A 26374-nucleotide genomic window follows, 5' to 3' on the forward strand; every position below is an offset into this window, starting at 1 on the left:
GAAATAATGTGATTTTAGTGGCATAGAGATATTCTTCTTATTATTAGAAATATTAAAGAAAATGGGTTATTTTTTCCACAATACAATAATTAGCAGTAAATCAATAATTAATCAACCCACTTAATCCTTTATATTAAAACACATCATAAACAACAGAACAGGATGATTTCTGCTAGTGACGTCGAGACTTCCACCGGTTATCGACCAAACGGCTCGGAACGGCGTACTCCAGCGAGCAAAACAGCCCCATGGCCAGCACTCCTGATTCTGAAGGCCCTGCATGGATTAGACTGACCTGGCAACGCAGGTAAACTGAAATCTGATATAGAAAAAAAATAACATACACATACTGGCAGCAGTGCATCCAAAAAACATGCTACAAATTAATAAAACAATTTCACAGACCAAATATGAGAATTTAAGTTGTAAACATCCGTCAGTGTTTCAGTTTAGGCCAGCAGAGAAGGATTTGCAGGCCATGATTGCACTAAATCAGGCAAAACAAACCAAATCATCAATGACTCTGCAGATGACCACTCAAAGAAGACTTACAAGAAAATGTTTCACCACAAGTCGAACAACGAAAAGGTTTTTCTCTTGTGTGTGTCCTCATATGCGATACCATATTTACCTTTTTAGTAAAGCTTTTACCACACTCGGTACAACTAAAAGGTTTTTCCCCTGTGTGTGTTCTCATGTGCGACAACACGTGTGCCTTTTGAGTGAAGCTTTTGTTACAATCTGGGCAACTAAAAGGTTTTTCCCCGGTGTGTATTCTCATGTGTGTCAGCATTGTCACCTTGTGAGAGAATTTGGTATCACAGAAGGAGCAACTAAAAGGTTTTTCTCCAGTGTGCGTTCTCCTGTGTGTGTTTAAAGACGACAACTGGGAAAATGCGGCGCCGCAAATCGGGCAACTGAAAGGTTTTTCTCCGGTGTGCGTTCTCATATGTGATACCATGTTGACCTTTTTCGCAAAGGTTTTCCCGCAGTTTGAACAACTGAAAGGTTTTTCTCCCGTGTGTGTTCTCATGTGTGTATTTAAAGACGACAGCTGAGAAAATGCAACCGCACAAACCGAACAATTAAATGGTTTCTCTCCTGTGTGGGTTCTCATGTGTTTTACCAAAATCTGCTTGTCGTGGAACCTTTTGTAACACATTGAACAACTAAAGGGTCTTTCCCCGGTGTGGGTTCTCATGTGCGACAGCATTGTCCGCTTGTCAGATAGTCCTTTACCACAAATTGAGCAACAATATGGTTTTTCTCCTGTGTGCCTTCTCATGTGTTTCGTCAAATCGCTCTTATATATAAAACTCTTACTGCAAAATGAGCAGATAAAACATTTTTTACCCGTTTTCTTCTCAGAGCATTCAGAGCGTTTGGTGTCGGTGCGAGTCCTCATATCATCTTCACAGTCTGTATCGCTGCTCAAAGGTTCTTGGGTGCTGTTGTGGTCTTCATCTTCAGTAGAGTGTGATGTTGTGTCGTCGCTATCTGATAGCGGAGCTAAGAGGTTGTCTGCTTGTGATCCTCCACAGTGGTCTCCATCAGCTTCTGTTGTCATGTGTTGTGGCTCCGCCCCTCTGTTCTCCTCACTTGGAAGCTGTGAGGACTCAGGTGGTTTGTCTTCATAGTCTTCGGTCTTCACAAAAAAATGAGTCAGTGGCAACTTGGTGAGATCAGCCTCCTCCAGCCCATGATGACGTCCATCCTGAGTGATCCTGAGTTCCTCCTCCTCATCTTTAATGTGGAGGGGCTGTGGATCCTCCGGCTTCAACGTGGAGATCCCACCCGCCGGCTGATGGGAATATTCTTCTCCACGACCAATCAGCTGCTGGATGTCTGCAGGACAGGAAGAAATTATTATGGAATATGATGATTGCTTTAACAAGACAGGACAAAACAATATTTATTTATTGTAACTCCTATTCTTGCCCTATTACATAAAATTTGTTTGTAAAAAAAATAAAATAAAATAAAAAATGTTAAAAAAATCAATAATAATAATAATATAATAATAATATTTTAGGAGGCTTGTATAAATTGTTTAAATAAAATTATTATATAAAAGTTGAGATTTTTTGGTTAAATAAATCAACAAAAAAAATCAATAATAATAATATAATAATATTATCCCCCCCCCCCCCCCCAAAAAAAAAAAAATAGGGCTAATGACGCCACTGGCTCCAACTACAAAAACAAATAAAATTTATAAATCCTATTTCACAGATATTCCCTTATACATTTATGAATGTCTATATGAAATATCGTATTCAATGTTATCTGGCTCTTCTCCTCACTTGGACTGTGATGAAGCTGTGAGGACTCACATGGTTTATCTTCATGGTCTTCGGTCTTCACCGTGACACCAGTCAGTGGCGACCTGGTGAGATGATCCTCCCCGGACTGGAGACCACACACGTGGGAGGTTTGTCCCTCTTCCTGCTTCAAAGTGGAAATCCGCCCCTGCAGTCGACCAATCGGCTGCTGGACGTCTGCGTGATAGAAAGCATTTTAAGCATTAAAAAATTAATCCAGCGAATCCAGGAAGTGGCGAAAATATGAATATTAATTAATTATGCTGTATTTGGCAAAACAGTTGTTTCAGTCAAAGTGAATTATTGATAAGCACAATATATATTTGGTTACATCACCTCAAACAAAACAAGATACATTTCACAAAAGCGACCATACATTTTGAATGCATCACAGCCGCCATCTTGGATTTTGTATTTACAATATTTGGGTTTGATTGGTCCATCAGTGGCAGCTTGATCCACTTTTCTCCTATTATGATTTCTTCATAACACTTCCTTGAATGCCCCAACTGTATAAATACCAAGTTATTAATATTGTTTATCGTGTTTATGGAATACTTATACAACTAGAGCATTTAAATGAACAAAAAATGAGTTGACGTCGCTGTTATTAGATATAGAAATAGTTAAATTATTAAATACAAGATGTAAACATACTTTGAGTATGTTGCACGGTGTAAGTCGTGCAAAACTCCGGTTGTTTTTGTTGTCGCTGGTCCTCCTCTCTCGTTCGAGGAAGTTCCTCCTCGACCGACGCCATCTTTCTTTCAAACAGCCCAGAAATACCGTCGATAATCGTAGATTATATCTTCTTTATCAAATATTTCATACGTTTGGATGTTTTTTTCCATGAGATTACTTTGTCGCATTCGCCATTTGCCTCGTGTCGTCTGGCAGTTGCGTTCACTGCCGCATTCAACTATTCTTTGGTTTGTAGTAACGGTTGGCAAACCAGCTAATAGGTGCATTACCGCCCCCTGCCGGACTCAGTGTTAAACGGTCGATTTTACAGAAAAATACATATCTTAAAAATATATATATATATATTAAAAATATATATTTATATTTTATAATATTTTTCATGTAATCTATTTTATGTAATATATATATATATATATATATAACATAAACACAAAACACATTTTATAGACAATAATTCTAGATTTATGTGCACAAAATGATATATAATAAACAAAATAATTATAAGTGACATTTAACATCACTTTTACCCACAATAAACATAAATTAACAGAATAAGAAACCAAAAACACATTATCCTGCTGCAACCACAATTTGTAAAAATTTGTAAAAGTGGTCCGTTATATAATGTATCCTGGAATGAAGTACATCATTCGAAAGAAGAAAACACCCCAGGCTGCTCATCATGATTGACAGACGACATACTATGCGTTCTCATGTGTCGGTACAAAGAAGAACTCAGAGCAAACGTATCGCCACACACGGAGCAGCTAACAGGTTTATCTTCTGTATGCGTCCTCATATGCGAGACCAGTTTTTCTTTTTTGGTGAACATTTTCCCGCAATCTGAACAACTAAAATAAGTTCCCCGCGACTGCGTCCTCACGTGTCTCTGCATTGATGTCTGACTGGAGAATTGCTGACCACAACATGAGCAACTAAAAGGCCCATCGACCGAGTGCGTTCTCATGTGCACCTGCAGGTTTGCCTTATGACTGAAGCTTTTATTGCAACATGAGCAACTAAAAGGTTTTTCTCCTGTGTGGGTTCTCATATGTATTTTTAAAATCGACATCCAAGAGAATGCGTTGCCGCAAACCGTGCAACTGTAAGGTCTCTCTCCCGTATGCGTTCTCATATGACGTACCATGTTATCTTTGATAGTGAAGCTTTTATCGCAGTATGAGCAGCTAAAAGGTTTTTCTCCGGTATGCGTTCTCATGTGTCGACTCAAAAGACACTTAAAGGAAAAAGATTTAGCACAAAATGAGCACGTAAAACATTTTTTACCCGTCTTCTTTTTGGAGCGTTCAGAGTGTTTGTTGTCGGTGCGAGTCCTCATATCATCTTCACAGTCTGTATCGCTGCTCAAAGGTTCTTGGGTGTCCATGTCTTCATCCTCAGGAGAGTGTGACGTTATGTCATCACTATCTGATAGCGGAGCTAAAAGGTTGTCTCCATCAGATTCTGTTTTCAAGAGCTGTGAGCTGCTACTTGGAGGCTCCGCCCCTCTGTTCTCCTCACTTGGACTGTGATGAAGCTGCGAGGACTCAAGCGGTTTGTCTTCATGGTCTTCGGTCTTTACAGTGATGCCATTCAGCGGCAATGTGGTGAGATCAGCCTCTTCCAGCCCGAGAAGACATTCTCGCTCCTGAGTGATCCAGAGTTCATCCTCTTCTTCTTTAATTTGAGGCTGTAGCTCTTCCTGCTTCAAAGTGGAGCTCCTCCCCTGTGGCTGTGGGGGACGTTCTGAAGGACACAACAAACTTAAGGACTCAGGTGGTTTGTCTTCATGGTCTTCAGTCTTCACAGAGACACCAGTCAGTGGCAATTTGATGGGATCAGCTTCCTCCAGCGCCGGAGGACACGCTCCGTCCTGAGTGATCCAGAGTTTCTCCTCTTCCTCTTTCATGTTGGTGGGCTACGGCTTCTATGCTGTTGGACGTCTGCAGGACAAATAGGAATTATTGTGGAACATGATCAATTAGATAGTAGAAGAGTTGGCTAAAATCTGGGGTTTATTAATACTCATATAATCATCATTTATTCCAATTATTTTCATTTGGTAGAATGTTTTTTTTTGCTGCACTGCTTCCAATTGTGCATGTTTGATTTTCATTTGGGGGTGGGGGGTCCGATCAGGATAAAGTTTAAAAATAAAAGGTCCAAACTCGTCCATGTTGTCTGACTCTCCATATTAAACACAGACATTATGTTTAAAGGACAAAATACGACATCATGGTAACATACCTTGAGCGTGTAGCACAATGGAAGTGCTACAAACCTCCACTTGTTGTCGGTCATTCTTCTCTCCTTTTCTCCTCCGCGCCCAACAACATCGTTCTTTCAAACAGCATATATAATATAATATTATAATATAATATTTCGGCAGCAGTTGCAATATGGCTCGTAATTATTTATCAACTATTTCCAGCGTTTCAATGTTTTTCCATTACATTGCTTTGTTGCCGTCGCCATTTTGCAACCCGGAAGTGCAATCGGCATTGCGCATGCGTATGGCAACGGCACTTCCTTTATGGCAGATTTTCACGACATAACGTTGCGACGTCATGTGGTGCATTTGTATTGAGGTCTACAATATCAAATACATAAATAATAATAAATAAAAGAAAGAAAGAAATATAGAAAGATTGGAAAATACACATAAAGTACAGGGCATATATATATATATACATACATAAATAAAAAAGGTAAAATGTTGTCATTACCGACCGCATTGACAAGTTTCACAGCAGTCTACATTTTAACACTTATAAATTTAAAAAATAAACGCAAAAACAAACGTCTTCCAGTAGTATCTCATTGTGACCACCAGGTGGCAATGTTGACGTGAGTAACTGTTGGACACGTCATAAAAATGAACTTCAAAAACAGAAGTGACCATTCAGTTGTTCACAAATTAATCTAAATCCAATTCATCCGTTCCACACACCAAAAAAATGTTAACACAAAAGACATTTTATAGACAGTAATTTTAGTTTTACATGCACAAATTAATTACAAATGACAAACGAATGTACAACTGAGCATTGAACATGACTTTTACCTGGTTTTACATGTCTATTTTTGTTTAAATGTTTATTTTTTTCCTTTATATGTGTGTTTATTTATCTTTATTTCCTAGAATATTTTTATTTTCACAATCTGTCTGTTTTTGTATTTTATAAGTGTGCACCACTGTGGAGGACTACACCCACAACTGCGTCAAGGCTATTCTATTCCATTCTAATGTGAAAAAAATCCGTTATAATGCATCCTGGAATGGTGGACATCAGTCGAAAGAGGAAAACACCTCAGGCTGCTCATCATGATTGACAGACGACAATCTGTGCGTTCTCATGTGTCTGTACAAAGAGGAGCTCAGAGCAAATGTATCACCACACACGGAGCAGCGAACAGGTTTATCTTCCGTGTGCGTCCTCATGTGCGATACCAGACTTTCTTTTATCGTGAACATTTTGCTGCAGGTGGAACAACTAAAATAGGTTCCTCGCGAGTGTGTCCTCATGTGTCTCGCCATTGATAACCGACACGGGAATTTTTTGTCGCAAGACGAGCAACTAAAAGGTCCATTTACCGAATGCGCTCTCATGTGTACCCGTAAACTTGCTTTATAGGAGAAGCTTTTATTGCAATAGGTGCAGATAAACGGTTTTTCTCCCGTGTGGGTTCTTTTATGTAACTTTAAATATGACACAGAAGAAAATGAATTGCCACAAACTGTGCAACTGTAAGGTTTTTCTCCCGTGTGTATTCTCATATGACATAACATGTTATCTTTAATAGAGAAGCTTTTATTGCAGTAAGAGCAACTAAAAGGTTTTTCTCCTGTGTGCGTTCTCATGTGTGTTTTTAAATAACCCAACTGGGAAAATGCGTTGCCACAAACTGAGCAACTAAAAGGTTTTTCTCCCGTGTGCGTTCTCATGTGTTGCGTCATGTAGGACTTTATAAAGGTTTTAGCACAAACTGAGCAGGTAAGACGTGTTCTACCTGACTTCTTTTCAGAGCTTTCAGAGTGTTTGTCGGTCGGAGTCCTCGTGTCACCTTCACCGTCGCTTTTGCTGCTCAAATGTTCCTTGGTATCGTCGGTGTCGTCACTATCTGATAGTGGAGCTAAGAGGTTGTCTGCTTGGGATCCTCCACAGTGGTCTCCATCAGCTTCTGTTTTCATGAGTTGTGAGCTGCTGCTTGGAGGCTCCGCCCCTCTGTTGTCCTCACTTGGACTGTGATGAAGCTCTGAGGACCCGGGTGAGTTGTCTTCAGTCTTCACAGAAACACCAGTCAGTGGCAACTTGGTGAGATCAGCTTCCTCCAGTCCGAGAAGGTGCTCTCCATCCCGAGTGATCCAGAGTTCCTCGTCTTCCTCTTTAATGTGAGGGGGCTCTGGATTTTCCTGCTTTAAAATGGAGATCTCCCCGTGCGGCCGACGGGGATGCTCTTCTTGATCTGAAGGACACAACAAATGTAAGGCCTCGGGTGGTTTGTCTTTCTCTTCATGGTCTTCAGTCTTCACAGAGACACCAATCAGTTGCAACTTGGTGAGATCGGCCTCCTCCGAGCCGAGAAGACGCTCCCGTTCCTGAGAGATCCAGAGTTTCTCCTCTTCCTCCTTCATGTTGAGGGGCTGTGGCTCCTCCTCTTCCTTTTTAATGTGTGAGGGATGCAGATCCTCCTGCTTCAAAGTGGAGATCCCCCCCTGCAGCTGACGGGAATGTTGTCCATCGTCGATCAGCTGTTGGATGTCTGCCGGACAAGAAGGAATTATTGTGGAATATGATCATTGGTTGAACAAGTTTGAAATAGCTCCGGTTCAAGTCAACTGGAGTGTAACCTCTTGGTGAATGTCTAAAGCAATGTATAGGTCTCTTTTTGTACAAACAATTTCTAATCACTTCTTGGTAACTTGAAAGGAAGTTCCAGGAAATAGCGCTGCTCTCGCTAGTGGAGTTTCCTGACCACACATCCTAATCATAAGAAAGGGATAGCTTTTGTATCCTTCCCCTAAACCATGATGTTGAACAATATTTGCTTTCAGGTCATTTGACAGTTGTAATATATTGTAGAATGTATATACTGTATATGTTAAATACATATATATATATGTATCTTATAGATATTATTTCATAGAAGTAAGCAACTTCAGATGTTTTAGGCGTCACCATTCCGCTTGAATTTGCTAATTTTTTTTTATTTTGGTGTTTTTGCTAAAACCACTCTATGTTCTACTGCCGAGTTATAAAGACCATAAAAAGCTAAAAACAAACTCTTTCTTTCTGATGAAACAAGAAAGTCTGATGTTTCTTTACATGGTTTCAATGGTCTCTCTTGTCTGAAGAGTTAACTCACATACATAAACCACAATTAGGTTGAAAACTATTTTGAATTTCACTAACTTTATTTAGATAACCTTTCACCCAAATCGCCTTTCTGCCTTATCATTGGTTGAATTTTTTGTTACTCAAAAGTTACTGAATAGATTTAAACTTAACAAAACTGTTCTGGGGCTGCACGGTGGTCTAGTGGTTAGCACAGGCCACACAGCTCGGAGACCTGAGTTCGATTCCGAGTTTGCATGTTCTCCCCGTGCATACGTGGGTTTTCTCCGGGTACTCCGGTTTCCTCCCACATTCCAAAAACATGCTAGGTTAATTAGCGACTCCAAATTGTCCATAGGTATGAATGTGAGTGTGAATGGTTGTTTGTCTATATGTGCCCTGTGATTGGCTGGCCACCAGTCCAGGGTGTAAGACAGCTGGGATAGGCTCCAGCACCCTCCCGCGACCCTCGTGAGGATAAGCGGTTGAAAATGAATGAATGAATGGTTCTGGAAATCGTACTGGCAACCAAAAATCTATTGGAGGTCATCAGGCTGTTCTCACTTGGTTTGTCTTCACGGTCTTCGGTCTTCAAGGAGATACCAGTCAGTGGCAACCTTCGAGGACCCTCATGAGTGATGTGGAGTTCCTCCTCTTCCTCTTTAATGTGGGGGGGTTGCGGATCCTCCTGGTTCAAAGTGGAGCTCCATCCCAGCGTCTGAGGAGGACGATGGACATCTGCAAGACAGAAGGTACGTTTAATGGCGATTAAAATAAAATCAAAATATAATATAATAAGATTAGCATCCATCTGTGCAAGACGAATATTGTCATTCCTCCTCCGAATCGTTATTCTATTTACCAAGCGATTGTTTTTCTTCATTTATGGATCAATTTTTGAGTTTAACTCCGCTACCTTCGCTAAGCTAACAATCATGGCGGCTCTCCCTCAGCGTAGTCGGCTAACTTCTCATCTGTCATTTCCAGGGTTTGGGATAGCCTCTAAAAAGACGTTGTTGGAAACTTCAACTCACTCACCGTTACATGCAGTTTGGGGTTTTTTCTCCGTTGAAGCTGATTCTCTTCCTCCTTCTCTTTGACTGGACGTCGCCATCTTAGCATAGCAGTGGTTCATCTTCTATCACGTCTTCAGTCTTCACTGCAGATAGCACTAAAATGCTACACACTCAGCTTCGATTCCGCGGTATTTTACAAAAGACGATTTTTAAAAAAGATATTGGTTGCTCTCTTTGTTGCTAATACATATGAAGGTTCTAAATCGAACACACGACTTCCTGTCGAAAAGCAACAGCCGCCCAGGTGGACTCTTTCTTCTTCTGTTGTTTATTTTCTTCATTTACGGCAGGTCGCAAACGTTTAGGTGCATATCGCCATCTACTGCATCGGAGTGAGTATGTATTCTTAGGGTGAGTGCTTGGGTGACTGACTAAATAATAAAATAATAAAATAATAAAATAATAAAATAATAAAATAATAAAATAATAAAATAATAAAATAATAAAATAATAAAATAATAAAATAATAAAATAATAAAATAATAAAATAATAAAATAATAAAATAATAAAATAATAAAATAATAAAATAATAAAATAATAAAATAATAAATTTAGAGGTCAGAAAAGTGGAAAAAGCATACTAGGTCCCCTTTAATGGACTTGACCGGCTCCCTCCAGAACACGTGGTGCTTGTACTCGGGCATCAGGCTGTGACCTTCAGCATTTACTCGAGCGGAAGTTTCTGAGATGAGACTCAACACCGGCAAATCTGAGGTCAGGTTTCCCTATCAGAAAAGGGTGGATTCCACCCTTTGGGTAGGGAGTGAGGTTTTTTTTCCCCGAGTGGAGGAATTAAAATGACTGAGGGAAGGTTGAAGTGTGAGGTTGACGGGCGGATTGGCAAAATAAAATAATACATAAAGCATCAAAATCATTTTTACTACTGATATAACGTATAAATAATCCTGATCGTTCACATACAGCCCCAACCCACTAACATTTATTATATAAAAACTAACTCATTGTGTATGTATGTAACACTCATTCAATCAAATTTAGTCATTTAAAAATGACATGTTTGGTATCTTTGATTAGAAAACTGAAGTTGATTGAGGTGAAAAGTGAGTTTCTTTTTGGTGAACAATGAGGTGTTATACTTTAAGAATCACTGAAACTTAAGCCCCAATGTTTTGTATCATCTATTTAATTGTCTTGGTCACAAACTGCCTGAAATTATAAGTTTTATACACAACAGACACAAAGACGCAATTTGTTCGCATACCTCTAGGGCTGGTGCCACACCTCTCCGAGTACAAAGAAGAGGGTTCATGCAATCCGTTTGTTCTGCTATAAAACCAACACGCCCAGGTGTGCAAAAAAAATGTCTACCCCTTTAGGGGAACGTGACAGAAAACAGAGGAGCACCGGTCTATACAAAGAGAGACTCATAAATGTATGAACGGAGACTGAGCAGCTAATAGGTTTTTTTTTCGCCAGGTATTCTTTTCATGTGTGATACCGTATTTGTGTTGTGTGTTCTCATGTGTCTATACAAAGAGGAGCTCAGAACAAATGTGTCGCCACAAACTGAGCAGCTACAAGGTTTCTCTTCTGTGTGCGTCCTCATATGTGATACCAGATTTATTTTTTTAGTGAAGATTTTACCACAGTCTGAACAACTAAGACGGGTTTCTCGTGAGTGTTTTCGCATATGCGACCTCATATTTGCCTTTCGAGTGAATCTTTTATCACAGTCTGGGCAATTAAATGGTTTTTCTCCAGTGTGCGTTCTCATGTGTGCCAGCATTGTTATCTTGTGAGAGAATTCCATATCGCAAACTGAGCAACTGAAAGGTTTTTCTCCTGTGTGTGTTCTCATATGTGATACCATATTTACCTTTTTCGCAAAGCTTTTACCACACTTGGAACAACTAAAAGGTTTTTCTCCTGTGTGTGTTTTCATGTGTGATGGTAAATTTGACTTCTGAGAGAATCCTTGACCACAAATTGAGCAACTAAAAGGTTTTTCTCCTGTGTGCGTTCTCTGATGTCTATTTAAAGATGATGCACAAGAGAATGCATCGCCGCAAACGGCGCAACGGAAAGGTCTTTCTCCTGTGTGCTTCCTCATGTGTGATAGCATCCGTGACTTCACTGAGAATCCTTGACCACACACCGAGCAACTAAAAGTGGTTTCTCCCGTGTGTGTCCTCATGTGTGATACCAAAGACGACTTGTGAGCGAATCTTTGACCACAAACTGAGCAACTAAAAGGTTTTTCTCGAGTGTGCGTCTGCACGTGTCGAGCTAAATAGCTCTTATAAAAAAAGCTTTTAGCACAAACTGAGCAGGTGAAACGCTTTTTACCCGTCTTCTTTTCAGAGTGTTTGTTGTCGGTGTGAGTCCTCATATCACCTTCAAAGTCTGTATCGCTGCTCAAAAGTTCTCGGGTGTTGTCCCAGTCTTCATCCTCAGAAGAGTACGATGTTGTGTCGTCACTATCTGATAGTGGAGCTAAGAGGTTGTGTGCTTGTGATCCTCCACAGTGGTCTCCATCAGCTTCTGTTGTCATGTGTTGTGGCTCCGCCCCTCTGTTCTCCTCACTTGGACTGTGATGAAGCTGTGAGGAAGGTGTTTTGTTTTCATGGTCTTCAGTCTTCACAGAGACACCACTCAGTGGCAACATGGTGTGTTCCTCCTCTTCCTCTTTCATGTTGAGCGGCTGTGTTGCTTCCTCTTCCTTTTCAACATGGAGGGGCTGTGGATGCTCGTGCTTCGAAGTGGAGATCCCTCTCTGTGGCTTACGGGGATGTTCTTCTTGATGACCAATTAGCTGTAGGATGTCTGCAGGACAAATAGGAATTATTGTTTGCATTAACAAAGTGGCAACAGACATGGAAAAACAGTTTACAGCCTTTGATTAAGTTCTACAGGCTATATACTTGTTTTACCAGAACGTGCTGGTATTCGCAAATGCATTTCTCAAGGACTCACCGGGTTTGTCTTCCTGGTCTTCAGTTTTCACAGAGACACCAGTCAGTGGCAACTTGCTGAGATCAACCTCCTCCTTCCTTAGAATACACTCTCCCCGCTGAGTGATCCAGAGTTCCTCCTCTTCCTCTTTAATGTGGGGGGGCTGTGGAGCCTCCTGCTTGGAAGCGTAGTTCCCCCCCAACCTTTGAGGACGACGCTGCTCATCTTGATGACCAATCATCAGCTGGACGTCTGCAAGACACATAGGATTTTCATGCTAATAATTGTGGTTAAATGTACAATACCAATCCAAAGTGTGTGTTTATATTCATGAAAATATTATTTAGTTATGGTTTACATTAAAGAGTGTATAGAAATATTATTTTCAGTGATAATTTTGCAATGCCTTATCTCCTGTAAGAGACATATGGTTTATTTTGAAATCCGGTTGACAGGAAATAAACACTGTACGTGCTGATTGGGTACAAAAGAACCCGAATATACATCACTTCCAAAAAGCGTTATTTAGATTAAATAAATGACAACATAATCGTTTATGTGTAATATAAATACAAAGTAATGACACTGATAAAACAAATTAGACAAATAAAAACAATAAAAGCAATTAAAAAATATATGTGGTGACAATCGGAGTACTGAACAAATGAACGCCATGACGTCAAAGTAAACATGGGAACACGTGACATAACCAGGAAGTGTTAGGAAAGGCTAGCTCGTTGCTGTAGGAGGTACATGAGTCAAAACTAGTCAATGTTATCTCGTTTACAGTTTATATTAACCACATAAAGCGTGTTAAATGATTAAATACCACATGTAAACAAACCTTGAGTATGTGGCGCAGTGAAAGTCACGCAAACCTCTGGTTGTTGTCGCACGTTCTGCTCTCTTGTTCGAGAAAGTTCCTTCTCGCCCGACGCCATCGTTCTTTCAAATAGCTCAGAAATTTCATCGGTGGTCGCAATTTGTCTGTTTTTATCAACCATTTCAATGTTTTTTCCATTAGATTACTTTGTCGCCATCGTCATTTGCTTCGTGTCGTCTGTCTGCTGCGTTAACTTCCGTCTTTCGTTCTTCTTCCTGCTTCTTTGACTCGTGCTTTGTTGACGTCATTGTTGAAACTATTCTCAAATGAAGTGGGCATGTGCAGTTTTGCCTTATTGCCCCCACAGAAATAGAAAGACGTAGAAAGCACACGCCGTCATCTTGTGTAGTACAACTTGGCAGCTCAGAGTGCGCAGTGTATATGCATATATAGGTAGTTTAAACCATCAGTAAAAACGTCGAAAGTCGCAAACGAACAAGCTAGTGCTACACAAGATGGCGGACTCGCGGCGGCAAAAACACGAGTTTTCTTCGTAATGTAGTTATGTGATTATCCCCCGGCGCCGCAATGCATTATGGGGATTAGTGTGTATTTAAGTGGAAAGAAAATGCCTTAATGTGTTGACTAAAAGCTAATTTTATGTAGTGGATCCTTTTAGATCGACATGCCCCTCCACACAATGTGTGTATTTGTCGATGTAAATTGTGAGACCATCAGTTAACATAGTGTGTGTGGGAAAGACCTCTGTGCGTGAGCCCGTAGCAACTCATACTTACCTGGCAGGGGTGACACCATGATCATGAAGGTGGTTTGCTCAGGGTGAGGCTCCGTCATTGCACTCCGACGGAGCTGATATCTCTGCGAATTCCCCAAATGTGGGAATCTCGACTGCACAATTTGTGGTAGTGGGGGTCAGCGTTCGCGCTACCCCTGATAAAATGTTAACAACAAATCATTCCCTTGAGACCTATAACAGTTCTTATTGACCAAGGAATAACTGGCTCAATGTGTTCTGCGTCCTGATTGGATGAAGACAACTGTCAATCAATCTCATTCGTCAGTTGCTAGCAAACTAGCTAACTGCTTGCGAACCACTAATAAACAATAGAAGCATTAGCAGCTAACCGCAACTGGTTCAATGTGTACTGCGTCCTGATTGGATGCAGACCCTTGTCAATCAACCTCCTTCGTCTGTTACTAGCAAACTAGCTAACTGCTTGCGAACCACTAATAAACAATACAAGCATTAGCAGCTAACCGGCTGAATATATATTATGATGGGGTTTTACAGGAGAACGTGAGGTAAATAAAAACACTTTATCTTAGTCAACGAGCTATATATATTTCGAGGATAAAAGAGGGAATAGTGCATTACATTTATTTATTTCTTTTAACCTTAATGTTATTCAGGAATGACATAATTCAAAATTTCGAAGTATTGCGCTATTCAAGAACTTTGACAGTTCAACAATACAAAGGCAACTCTTAAATATGTGAACAATTTTTTTTAATGTAATTTCAAAAAAAGATGTCACTGTTTAACAGAACACTGGTTCAATAAAGGTATTTCAGAAATTAATTTTTCAGCCAATTCGTAGTACATTTTTAGTAAAATACCTCAGAGCAGGAAGGAGGTGATAGAAAAAACATTAGCTGCTGATGTCATTTAGCAACTTCTCGGACAGCAAGTAGCTAGCTACTTATTGAAAAGTTGGCACCTGTGAGTTCATGTTTACTTATATAAATAAATAAATTAAATACTAGCTTCCAGGGATGTGAATGATAAATCATTTCCGATAATCAGCCATAAATCGAGAGAAGCAATCGGCTGATTAATCACCATTTGCAACTAGGTGTGAAATATTCCCATGTTTACTGTAGTTTATGAAAGAAAAAATAAATGACAGGGCACAATTACATATACATTTGTATGTAATAACAGCTCCATATTAACTTAAAATGTAACTCAATCTATTTGTCTAACTTAAATCTCGTTAAAAGTAGCACTTTTGAATCACGCTTTTTAGGAGCTATGAAGAGTTGTGTTCAAAGACACCAAGTAATAAACGGACAATTCAGACAGTAAGGTGATTGACAAAGAGGAACTACTGTCTGTTTTTGTAAAAGTGTGCACCACTGTGGAGGCACATCGTACAATTTTGATGGTCAAACTGTGCAATGACCTATTTTTTCCATTCAAATTTTTGTGAAGATCATTCAATAGAAGACAACACCTCGGACTGCTCACCATGATTGACAGCGGACATCCTGTGTGTTCTCATGTGTCGATACAAAGAGGAACTCAGAGCAAATGTATCGCCACACACGGAGCAGCGAATAGGTTTGTCTTCTGTGTGCGTCCTCATATGCGATACCAGATTTACTTTCTTGGCGAAGATTTCACCGCAGTCTGAACAACTAAAATGGGCTTCACCCGAGTGTGTTCTCATGTGTGACCGCAAGTGTGCCTTTTGAGTGAAGCTTTTATCGCAGCATGAGCAACTAAAAGGTTTTTCTCCCGTGTGGATTCTCATATGTGTGTTTAAATACGAGGCCCGAGAAAATGCATCGCCGCAAACCGCGCAACTGAAAGGTCTCTCTCCTGTGTGCGTTCTCACGTGATTTACCATATCGACTTTTTTAGCAAAGCTTTTACCACAGTGAGAGCAGCTAAAGGGTTTTTCTCCTGTGTGCGTCTTCATGTGTGAGAGCCTGTTCGACTTCTGAGAGAATCCTTGACCACAAATGGAGCAACTAAAAGGTTTTTCCCCTCTGTGCGTTTTCATGTGCGATCGCATGTTTGACTTCTGAGCGAATCCTTGACCACAAACTGAGCAAGTAAAAGGTTTTTCTCCCGTGTGTGTCCTCATATGTGATACCATGTTTACTTTTTTAGAGAAGCTTTTATCACAGTCTGGACAACTGAAGGGTTTTTCTGCCTTGTGTGTTCTCACGTGTTTTTTGAAAGACGAAGCATGAGAAAATGCATCGCCGCAAACTGTACACCTGAAAGGTCGGTCTCCTGCGTGTTTTCTCATATGAATTACCATAGTTACTGTTCTAGTGAAGCGTTTACCACAGAATGAGCAACTAAAAGGTTTTTCTCCTGTGTGCGTTCTCATGTGCGTTACCATATTCGACTTCTGAGAGAATCCTTGAGCACAAACTGAGCAACTAAAAGGTTTTTCTCCGGTGTGCGTTCTCATGTGTTGCTCCAAGTAGCTTTTATAAAAAAAGCTTTTCGCACAAACTGAGCAGGTGAAATGTCTTTTACCCGTCTTCTTTTCATCAGAGCATCTGGACTGTTTGTCAGTTTGAGTCCTCACATCATCTTCACAGTCTGTATCGCTGCTCAAAAGTTCTTGGGTGTCTCCTCCGTCTTCATCTTCAGTAGAGTGTGACGTTGTGTCGTCACTATCTGATAGCGGAGCTAAGAGGTTGTCTCCTTGTGATCCTCCACAGTGGTCTCCATCAGCTTCTGTTGTCATGTGTTGCGGTGAGATGCTGCTTGGAGGCTCCGCCCCTCTGTTCTCCTCACTGTAATGAAGCTGTGAGGACTCTTCATGGTCTTCGGTCTTCACAGAGACAACAGTCAGCGGCAACTTGGTGAGATCAGCTTCCCCCCAGCTTAGACCACACTCTCCCTCGTGATTGATCCAGAGGTCCTCCTCTTCCTCTTTAACGTTGGGGGGCTGTGGCTCCACATCTTCCTTTTTAACATGGGGCTGATGGGAATGTTCTTCTTGATGATCAATCAGCTGATGGACGTCTGCAGGACAAAATAGGAATTATTGTGGAATACAAACATTGGATTAACATTGGATCACATAACGTGAACGTGCATGTTTCTGGTGTCATGAAGCTGTGAGGACTCACGAGGTTTCTCTTCATGGTCTTCAGTCTTCACAGAGACGCCAGGCGGTGGCAACTTGGTGAGATCGGCCTCCTCCCTCCCCTGAAGACACTCTTGAGTGACCCAGATTTCCTCTTCTTCCTCTTTAATGTCGGGGGGCTCCTGTTTCAGAGTGGAGGTCCTCAACAGCGGCTGAGGGGGCTGACCAATCAGCTGCTGGGCGCCTGTAGGACACAAAATATTTTTATGCTAACAATGGCAGTTCAATTTACAATACTAGTTTGAACATGCTTACACACTGCAATCAGCGAGGACTGGTAATGTATGTATGTATGTATATGTATGTATGTATGTATAAACCTTATCTTTTTTAGCCTGAATATACGTAGGATGAGACAGAAATGGACATATAAAATGTTTAAATGATTAAATACAACATGTAAACATACCTTGACTGTGTAGCACAATATAAGTCGTGTAAACCTCCGGTTGTTGTGGTTGTTGCTGCTCGTTCATCTCTCTTCCTGGAGAAAGTTCCTCCTCGCCCGACGCCATCGTTCTTTCAAACGGCCCAGAAATGTTGTCAACAGCCGCAGCCGCAATTTATCTCTTTTTTTAAATCAACTATTTCAGGCATTTCATGTTTTTTGTCCATTAAATTACTTTGTCGCCTTCGCCATTTGCCTCGTGTGCCAACCAATCCCTAGCGAAAATAAGATCCCTTCTGCGCATGTGCACGAAGCGTCTACATCCGCTCCTCAGGCTGCGTTCCAATAGCGGTGTCAGTCGCCCTCTGGATGTGGGAGGAGTGGAAGTCATACGTGGAACGGGTAATTCACAACTGATCCACTAGATGATACTCAATGGTACACATCAACACTGTAGCTGTGTTTGAATCCGGGGTCTGCATCCTACTAGGCCAGTCGCCTACCCGGTCTAGGAAGGCCTGACTTTCGTAGCGTTCTCCTCCAGTCTTGTGAATTCAGACTGTCTCGCCTTCCTCACACTTCCTGGTTGTGTCACGTGGTCTCATGTTTACACCAACGTCCTAACAGAATGGCATTAGCCTTCCATCACGAGTTAAATAGTAACATAACTAAAGTGAAGGAGAACAAACAAAATTAACATTAAAAGTTATTATCATTAGCAAACTTATTAGTTTTTTAAATGTAGGTTTTACAGGAGAAAGAAATTTGCAGATTTATCTCCAACTCACAGCTAAATTATGAGATGATGAGAGCTCCACCATGTCAGCTAAAATGCAATTCGTAGCTGTCTCACTCACACACACACACATTTTTTGTTTTTTAATAAAGATATGAACAATGTAGCAGGATACAGTACACCCCCACATGATGATAATGACATCATCTTAACCATAATAAGCATGGATGATGATCACATACACTAGCTCTCCAACGCAGCAACTTGATGCTGGAAGCAATTGCCTGGTTTTGCTCATTTTTGACTATGATTTTTGGTCATGCATAATAACAATAACAGAGATTACATTGAATAACGCGTATGGATTACATCGCAATATTGTACGTCTTTTGGTTCTCAAAGGACAAATGGTCCGTCATACACATAGTTCTAGAAATACAATCGCTTCCCCAACCACACAGCTACTTGTCGTCTATTGTCAGAATAAAATCTATTAATAATAATAATAATAACAGTCGCATCATAAAACAATACCTGAACAAGATATTGCTGGTAAAAAAATAAAACATACATACATAAAAACATAAAATAACAAACTGTTTTGATCTGGTTGGACAGTGATACAGCAAAAACAGCCCAAATATGTTCAAATGTAATTTCTAATTAAAATGGCTGCCAAATACTCTGGTTGGCCACGTTTAGGCACATTTCAGTATTTTATCGGATGTCCTTATCAGGTCTTTTCGACCCAAAGGACTCCAGAGTCAGCTGACATGTACCAGCAGGGAAGCTGGTCTGCGGTCTTTGAGGCAAAAAGCCATGGAGAATGAGGTCCGGATTCTGGACCACCATCTGCCATCTGCACAGTCAACACCGGGTATGTCCAGTGCCTCCGTGGTGGGCTTTCCTATTTTCTGGGACATAGTTTGCCGAGGTGGTCAAAAAACTCCTCGGTGGCATGGCCCCCTTGGGGGTGGATGAGATTCGCCCACATTCCTTAAAGCCCTCAATGCTGTGGGCTTGTCTTGATTGACATGACTCTGTACCATCATGTCGTCCTGGTGGGGGGGCCTGTGGACCAACTCTACACCTTTGGCCGAACCAGTCTACAAGTGTTTGGTGGACTTGGAGAAGGCATTCAAGGCATGTTCCTTCAGGAATTCTGTGGGGAGGACTCCGGAAATACGGGGTACCGGACCACCAAATTCCCGTTTCCAATGAGGTTTGGACCCCGCCAGGGCCGCCCTTTGTCCCCAATTCTGTTTATTACTTTGGACGGAATTCCCAGGCGCAGGACAGGCTTGATGGCTGCAGGACTGGGTTTCTGTTTTTTGCACATGTAGTCCTGCTGGATCCACCTCCAAGTCTGACTTCATGGTTCTTGCAAAAAAAGTGAAGTGCGATCTCCGGGTTGGGAATGAGACTTTTCCCCAAGCGGAGGAGTTTAAGTCTGTACTGCGTGCTAACCACTCGACCTCCGTGCAGCCTGATCATGCATTTATTTTTCCCTAAATATAAAATTAGGGAATTGAACGATTGACAAGGTGATCTTGTGATCTCTGGAGTTAAGCAGTCCCAAAAATGAACCGAATCTTGAGCCTTAAATACCGAAAAGTATATACTGAACTGAGAGGATGGCGTACCGTTACTCCCTGAACGTTACACGCCTTATGTGCAAAATTATGAGTTATCCATTCATGAATAAAAAACATATATAATGTTCAAACATTGGCTTTGTTAAACTTATTATAAGTTGCAGATTTGGCTTTTTTAAGTAACGTGTCAGTGAACGTCTCTTTGTAACAAGCACTGCCTTTGGAGGCGATCATGACTTTTCTTGTCACCAGGGAACTGAGAACCTCCGTGCTCAGGCAAGCCCGACGCGCCGTCTTGTTTTTCGTAACCAAGCTGAAGATCCTTTCGCAGTCGGCGTTGCTGTGAAAAATCACACACACGCCGAGCATAACGGTCGCCAGGTTCCAAAACAGCTTCGTCCCTCCCGATTCCATCGCTCCTAATTCTATCCAAGCCTCATCGACACGCTTGGTAAGAATATCGTCGTCCAGGGCGGTGGACTGAAAGAGACGAAACTCATCGTCCACTTTATCGACCGTGACGCCGTTCCCTAACAAACACGGGAACCTGTCCACTAAGTACGTCAGCGAGGAGAATTTGGCTGTTTGGCGTCTGCTGATGTCGGCGACGGCGGCGTGATGCAGCAACTCGTCCCCAAAGGGGAACGAAGATAACAGGAAGTCAACAGCCGCTGTGAAATATTTCCTCACATCCCGGAAAAAAGCTCCAAGAGGTAATTGAACCTGGCTTTTGATGAATATCTGCGTGTCATGTCCGATGCAGAGCTCCTCATCGGGAAGCTGGTGCTCGCCGGATTGGTACAAGGTGGGTTGGTGTCCTCGTTTGACTTCCTCCATCATTTCCACCACGCGCTCGGGTTTGCAGAAGGCCAGCAGCAGCTTTTGTAACTGCAGCTCCAACGTCTGCAGCAACGTGTGCACGCATGGCTCCTCCTTCTGCAGGGTCTGATTCGCCGTTTCAAATAACGGGATGGCTCTTTTCAAGAAGAGAGCATAGAGCATGGACCGCGGGTCAGTCAGGAACGCGTACACCCTTTGCGGTTTTGTGACCGCCGTCGCGTCCGTGTTTTCCGACACATCCTTCTGATTCTCCGCTGTTTCTTTTGGACGACACAAAAAATGGTCAACCCCCGTTTTGGACTTTCTGCGACAGAATTTGGTCTTCAAAAAGCTGGAGGACTTCCCAGACGTCGCTGTGAGAGTTGAGAGATGAACCGACGATGCTTCGTCCTTTCCTGTTGCTTCATCGGCAAAAAAACGCGTCAGGGGTTCCCACTGTTGGAGGAGCCGCTGGACGCATTTGCTAAGAGCCAGCCATTTTGTGGAGGATAGCTTCAAAATCTTCCTGACGTCGGTGTCGCACAGCGTTTGAAGCTCGTGCGGCAACGCTTTCCTCTTGCTACTCTTGTCCAGGTAGTAGTAGATCACAATCAGCATGTCCTCGATGTCAACGCTCAAACTGGACGAAGACTTCTCCGCGGCTGTGTGCATGAGGTGGCACGCGCAGCCGACTATGTAAATGTGCGGATTCTGGGATTTTAGGAACGCCGCGACACCTTTTCTCGGCCCCTGCGTGACCGAGGCGCTGTCAGCGGCGAAGCTTACGCAATTGCTCCAAGGTATTTTCCGTTTGTTTAGTTCCTGGTCGATAACGTTGTATATCCCTTCGCTGGTGGAATCCCGACACTCGACAATTTTCAGCAGCACTACGGCTATTTTCCCAACACTGGGATCGTACACACGGACAACTAAGGGATGCAATTTCACACCGTCCACATCTGCTGCGCTGCCGTCAGTCGCTATGCTGAAAGGGAAGCGGCACATTAGCTCGGTGATGACTTGTTCGTCGTTTGAAGAAATGGTGTTCAGTATCGCGGTGGTTTTGGTTCTGGCGCAGCCGTAATGTTGGGCGATCTGACTGTCTGGAAACATCTTCTTAAATAACGGTCCCGCGTGGTCGGCGACAGCCACTGGCAAGTTGTGCTCCGCTATGAAGTTGGTGAACAGTGTTTCTGCCCGGATGGTCCGTAGATCCGGATCGCCAGAAAATGTTGGGGCGACCTTCGGGACAAAGGGTAAGGCCCGTTCAAATTTTTTGTGTTTTGCTCCTTCTACATGGCGTCGGCAATCTGAAAACATAATTGGAGAGGGGGGGGGGGGGGTTAAAATATATATGTACTGCATATATTATGCACTGTATATACATATGTACTGAAAATAGAGCCCTAAATGTAATGTTTGTGTACTGCAGGGGTCTCAAACACGCGGCACTAGTTTGAGGCCCCCGCCTTGATATGAAAGTTTAATGTGAGTGCGGCCCGCGCAAGTTTGATATGGATGCTGTATGGTATCATGTACCCAGAAAAAATTATTACGTTTGATTAATGTTCATGTTAAAGGATAAATAACTGTTAATAGTTATCCTCCCTATCCGTGTGGAAGTGGTAAGTTTTTGGCTATTTCAGTTTAAAGGAAATAACTTAGAGGCTACCGTTTAGGTGGCTAGCTCTCTAGTTTGCGAGTTAGCATGTGTCTCAAGACCCTGCAGTTGCGCAATATGTTGTAAATAAAAATAAGTATAAATGTGACTATAGTCGTGTTTTGTCATGTCTACAGGGCTCTAATAATGCTTTGTTCATTTTAATCTGAAAAAAAATAATTTGTCTACCCACCAACTATATGTGGTTTCTTAAGTTTTTATTATTTGCCGTTTTATTATTATTATTATTATATTTATTTATTACTGATTGATAGATTTTCTTTATTCTTGATTTGTTTATTTTTCATCTTATTTTGTGTAGAAAAATAAAAAGTAAGATATTTGAGATGAATGGAATTGACGGGTGATGCATTTGTGGGTATCTGTAAAATCCGATGCAAGCGCCGTTTTATTAAGGTTTAACTTCACCCCATATGTTGTTCCCCAGGCGCAGTGAATGCACCATCCTTATTTCGCGTCTTGTATGGAATACGGAATACGAAAGCCGTGAGGCACATACAACTACTAGTAAAACAACACAGACGCTCGCACGTAAGCAGCAGCGAGGAAGTTTCTATTTTTAAACCCCCCGCAACGTTTAAATGGTATGTTTGGAAACACTACGGATTCTCAAAGAACAACGGGAAGCTCGACAAAACGTCCGTTATTTGCAAAGAATGCCGTGTTGGCAGCACGACAAACATGCGAACCCCCCAACACGGACAAGTCTACCCCCGCCTCCCCGTCTAGTTCCTGCTCGGACACCGGGGAAAAACCGAGCAAATCAGGTCAGAACAAGTGGATCTTCCGCAAAACTGTCCGAACCCTACTTTCTAATTTTGTCAATAAATAAATTCAAACTTGGAGGTGCAACTTGAAAAGAGCTGCGTCCACATCACCTCACAGAGGAGGAGCACTCATTGTCGAATATACTTTGTCAGAAACACTACTGGAGCCGCTTGGCACACATCGGTAGTGGAATATGTGGTCATTAAACACTCGGGTAGACTCACACATTGCGATGAAAAATGATTACCAACTATTAGCAACTCCAGGCATCGGTGAGCTTGTAATTTGCTAAGATAAGACGCTCCCATATGTGATGGGGGGGAGGACACTAAACGTGTTGTCGTGTAACAAAGAGTGTCGGTGTATTGCACTGAGTTCATTACCTGTTGCCCCTTGGTGACTGATGTCGATGTCTGTCTTGCACACGGTGCAGAACGCGTGATAAGGCAGCCTGGAAATGATGAGGCAAGGCCATCGCTCTCCATAACGGTCGAGAAATCTTTGCGATTTCCGAGGTCTTTTTTTAGCCGGTTGTTCGGACACGTCACACGATGCAAGTCTATCTTTTTTTCCTGTAATAGAGTCAGGGAAACATGACGGTTAGCCTGCATACTTTGCGGCACACACGTCAAAAATTGGAACTTTGACAGATCGAAATACCATATGATGTTCCTGGAAAAAAACTTGAGTCTGAAAGTGTGAAAATAAGAAACTAAATAAATATATTCGATAAGAGGACAAAATTAACATATTCTCATGTGTCTTTACTAGTAACTTTGACCGTGACCGTGAAAAAGGTTTTTCTTCAGCATGAGTGCACTTCCACATGCAACCATGTGGCATAAATCAGCAAATCTGCCAGTACAAGTTGAGCAACTAACAGGTTTCCTCCCCAGTGTGTCACATTTTCCATGGATTGTGTCCTGTGATGTGATTTTCCAGAGAAACTTTCCTGTTGCTCAAGTTTCAAATTGTGTATTTCTCATGTGTTTATTTCAATCGGGCGATTTTCGGAAAGCCTTCGCCACACACCCACCAAACACCAAACCGTACCTGTCTTCTTTTTAGAGCATCCGGTGTTCTTGCCGTCGCCGCGAGTCCTCTTATCGCCTTCACAATCAACATCGCTGCTCAAAGTTTCTTGGGTGTAGTCCCCGTCTTCAGCCTCGGGAAGAAGCTGCGACAACTCATGTGGTTTGTGTTCATAGTAGTCGGTCCACACAGAGACACCGGTCGGCTGCAACTGGGTGCGGTCAGCCTCGTGTGACCCGAGAAAACACGTTCCTTGCCGAGTGGTCCAGATTTCCTCCTCTTCCTCTTTAACATGCGGGGGCTCCTGCTTCAAAGTGGAGGTCCCCTCCTGCGGCTGGAGGTTATGTTCCACTTGATGAACAATCAGCTGCTGGACGTCTAGTATAAGCACAAGTTATGGTAAAATATGATTATTGAATTTGGAATTTGAAAAAACTTTGTATTAGACATCCTCACTTGGACTGTGATGAAGCTCTGAGGACTCGGATGCTGCGTCTTCGTGGTCTTCGGTTTTAATAGAGACACAAGTCTGCGGCCACTTGGTGAGATCCTCCGGCCCGAGAAGACAATCTTCGTCTTGAGTGGTCCAGAGATCATCCTCTTCCTCCTTGGCGTGGGGGGTGTGTGGAGCCTCCTGCTTCAAAGTGGCGCTCCCTCCCTGCCGCTGAGGGCTGCGCTGCTCGACATCTGCAGGACACAAACACACCGTAAAATGAAAAAAAAAACAAAAAAAAGTGGTCAAATTTGACTATAGGGGTGTAATGTCTTGTCTGGAGGGCTCTAATAATGTTAAAAACAGGTTTTATATGCTCTCACTACCTGAAGTACTCCATTCTGGGGACAATTCACTTATCACAGAGCCAATTAACCACAATAAACGAGGGATTACGGTACTGTTGTCAAGGGGCAGTACTGCCAACAATTGAACAAACTGCAAGCATATTCCTGTTTTGAGTACATACTGCGAGTTACACCCAATATAACTCAATATAGCAATTGGGCTAAGTTTAGCCCATTGTGTGTGACCAGTCATCATACTGGGGCTAACAGCAATGTTGACAATTTTTACACAGATTAACTCATAGTTTTTTGTGTCCTTTTATGCTATGCTAACTCCTGGAAACATGTGCTAGACGGTGTTGTTGTTCTTATGTAGTTTAAGTTGAATTGCACGTGCTGTATGTTGTAATGTCCACTAGTTAGCAGTGTTGACTTGTTTTGTGCCGAGTTTACCTTTGTTAAAAGAGGACCTATTAGGCATTTTAAACTTTTCCTACCTATAAAGGTTATTAAAATGTTGTATTATTGTGCTAAAATATGCCCTGAAAGAAGTTTTAGATGGCTCTGAAGGTTTTTTCTAACGAAGTGAGCCTCGTGAGCCAGTAACTTCCTTATATGGGCGTGTTCAAGGTGTACAGGCTGAGTGGGACCAATCACAACAGAGGGGGCGTATACGGAGGCGGGTCGTGTGTGGAATAAATGAAAACAGAAAGCTAAGGAAATACAGGTGTAATAGGTCCAGATTCTGGCTTCCTAAAAGTTCTATGTTCGTGTTAGTGTGTGTAGTTGCGCTATATAAGTCCACAACTCAATACAAAAGGATATAAAATTAGCATAATAGCTCCCATTTACGAGTAAAGACGTGTTTTGTTCCAGTTGACGCTCCCCATCGTTATGCGTATGCATAACAAATACATTTGTCAATGTACGAGGTTGCCAGTGGGGCTTGTTTATCTCGCGAGACCTGGCAACACTGGATTCCGGAGCCACTGAAGCGAAACAACTATAGAGATGTCTCGGGCGCGCGATTTAAATAACGAAACTCGTCCATGTCGTCCCTTTGACTGTTTATATTCAACATAGAAAGTGAGTTAAATTGATTTAATTCATATCTGTTAGCATACCTGGAATATTGTGCTCAACGTACGTCGTGCAAACCTCCAGTTGTTGTCGCTCGTTCTCCTCTCTCCTTCGAGAAAGTTCCTCCTCCCCCGACGCCATCTTTCTTCCAAACAGCCCACTAATTGCGTCAACACTCGCGGTCTGCCTCTTCTTTATTAACTCTTTCAGATGTATAAACGTATTGGATTACTTTGTAGATTTCTTTGACACCTTCGCCATTTGCCTCGTGTCGTCCTATTGCTTGCGTTAACTTCCGTGTTTTTTTCTTCCTTGGTTTTGATTGGCGGTTGGCAAACCAGCTGTCATGTACATTACCGCCCCATAGTGGACTGGAGTGTGCAACCGACGATGAAGCAGAAATAAATAC

General features: G+C 42.1%; 3 protein-coding genes and 1 non-coding gene across 4 annotated transcripts; 1 reads left to right on the plus strand and 3 right to left on the minus strand.

Moving 5' to 3' along the window:
- Nucleotides 1–20: 20 nt before the first annotated feature.
- LOC131127794 (zinc finger protein 236-like) lies at nucleotides 21–13650 on the minus strand. Its single transcript, XM_058070032.1, has 10 exons — nucleotides 13194–13650; nucleotides 12371–12601; nucleotides 10852–12220; nucleotides 10659–10723; nucleotides 8924–9097; nucleotides 6328–7787; nucleotides 3685–4941; nucleotides 2979–3123; nucleotides 2304–2498; nucleotides 21–1845 (listed from the first exon to the last, which is right to left on the minus strand). The coding sequence occupies exons 1-10, from the start codon at nucleotides 13351–13353 to the stop codon at nucleotides 515–517; spliced, it is 6387 nt and encodes a 2128-aa protein (XP_057926015.1). The 5' UTR covers nucleotides 13354–13650; the 3' UTR covers nucleotides 21–514.
- Nucleotides 13651–13961: 311 nt separating this feature from the next.
- On the plus strand, nucleotides 13962–14126 carry LOC131128849 (U1 spliceosomal RNA). The gene has a single exon (XR_009129732.1). It is a non-coding gene; the product is annotated as a U1 spliceosomal RNA (small nuclear RNA).
- Nucleotides 14127–15112: 986 nt separating this feature from the next.
- LOC131128099 (gastrula zinc finger protein XlCGF57.1-like) lies at nucleotides 15113–17762 on the minus strand. Its single transcript, XM_058070672.1, has 3 exons — nucleotides 17496–17762; nucleotides 17070–17270; nucleotides 15113–16962 (listed from the first exon to the last, which is right to left on the minus strand). The coding sequence occupies exons 1-3, from the start codon at nucleotides 17599–17601 to the stop codon at nucleotides 15407–15409; spliced, it is 1863 nt and encodes a 620-aa protein (XP_057926655.1). The 5' UTR covers nucleotides 17602–17762; the 3' UTR covers nucleotides 15113–15406.
- A 620-nt stretch (nucleotides 17763–18382) lies between these two features.
- On the minus strand, nucleotides 18383–26257 carry LOC131128085 (uncharacterized). The gene is made up of 5 exons (XM_058070647.1): nucleotides 26010–26257; nucleotides 24562–24792; nucleotides 24127–24483; nucleotides 23457–23645; nucleotides 18383–21934 (listed from the first exon to the last, which is right to left on the minus strand). Exons 1-5 carry the CDS (start codon nucleotides 26104–26106, stop codon nucleotides 19932–19934), a joined length of 2877 nt encoding a protein of 958 aa, XP_057926630.1. The 5' UTR covers nucleotides 26107–26257; the 3' UTR covers nucleotides 18383–19931.
- Nucleotides 26258–26374: the final 117 nt, after the last annotated feature.

Source organism: Doryrhamphus excisus, chromosome 4 (assembly GCF_030265055.1).
Source record: "Doryrhamphus excisus isolate RoL2022-K1 chromosome 4, RoL_Dexc_1.0, whole genome shotgun sequence".
NCBI classification, from domain to species: domain Eukaryota; kingdom Metazoa; phylum Chordata; class Actinopteri; order Syngnathiformes; family Syngnathidae; genus Doryrhamphus; species Doryrhamphus excisus.

Bases quoted from the DNA above. Each gene is read 5' to 3' on its own strand.
- LOC131128085 (XM_058070647.1), bottom strand. From the start codon at position 26,106: ATGGCGTCGGGGGAGGAGGAACTTTCTCGAAGGAGAGAGGAGAACGAG. The intron at 24,793-26,009 runs GTATGCTAACAG...TGTGTCCTGCAG, and splicing joins CGTTGAGCACAATATTCCAG to ATGTCGAGCAGCGCAGCCCT. The intron at 24,484-24,561 runs GTGAGGATGTCT...TGCTTATACTAG, and splicing joins AGAGCTTCATCACAGTCCAA to ACGTCCAGCAGCTGATTGTT.
- LOC131127794 (XM_058070032.1), bottom strand. From the start codon at position 13,353: ATGGTTGATAAAAACAGACAAATTGCGACCACCGATGAAATTTCTGAG. The intron at 10,724-10,851 runs GCTGCTCAGTCT...TTGGTTTTATAG, and splicing joins GGCGAAAAAAAAACCTATTA to CAGAACAAACGGATTGCATG. The intron at 2,499-2,978 runs GTATGTTTACAT...TCTATCACGCAG, and splicing joins CACCGTGCAACATACTCAAA to ACGTCCAGCAGCCGATTGGT.
- LOC131128099 (XM_058070672.1), bottom strand. From the start codon at position 17,601: ATGGCGTCGGGCGAGGAGGAACTTTCTCCAGGAAGAGAGATGAACGAG. The intron at 17,271-17,495 runs GTATGTTTACAT...TGTGTCCTACAG, and splicing joins TATTGTGCTACACAGTCAAG to GCGCCCAGCAGCTGATTGGT. The intron at 16,963-17,069 runs GTGAGTCCTCAC...TTTGTCCTGCAG, and splicing joins AGACCATGAAGAGAAACCTC to ACGTCCATCAGCTGATTGAT.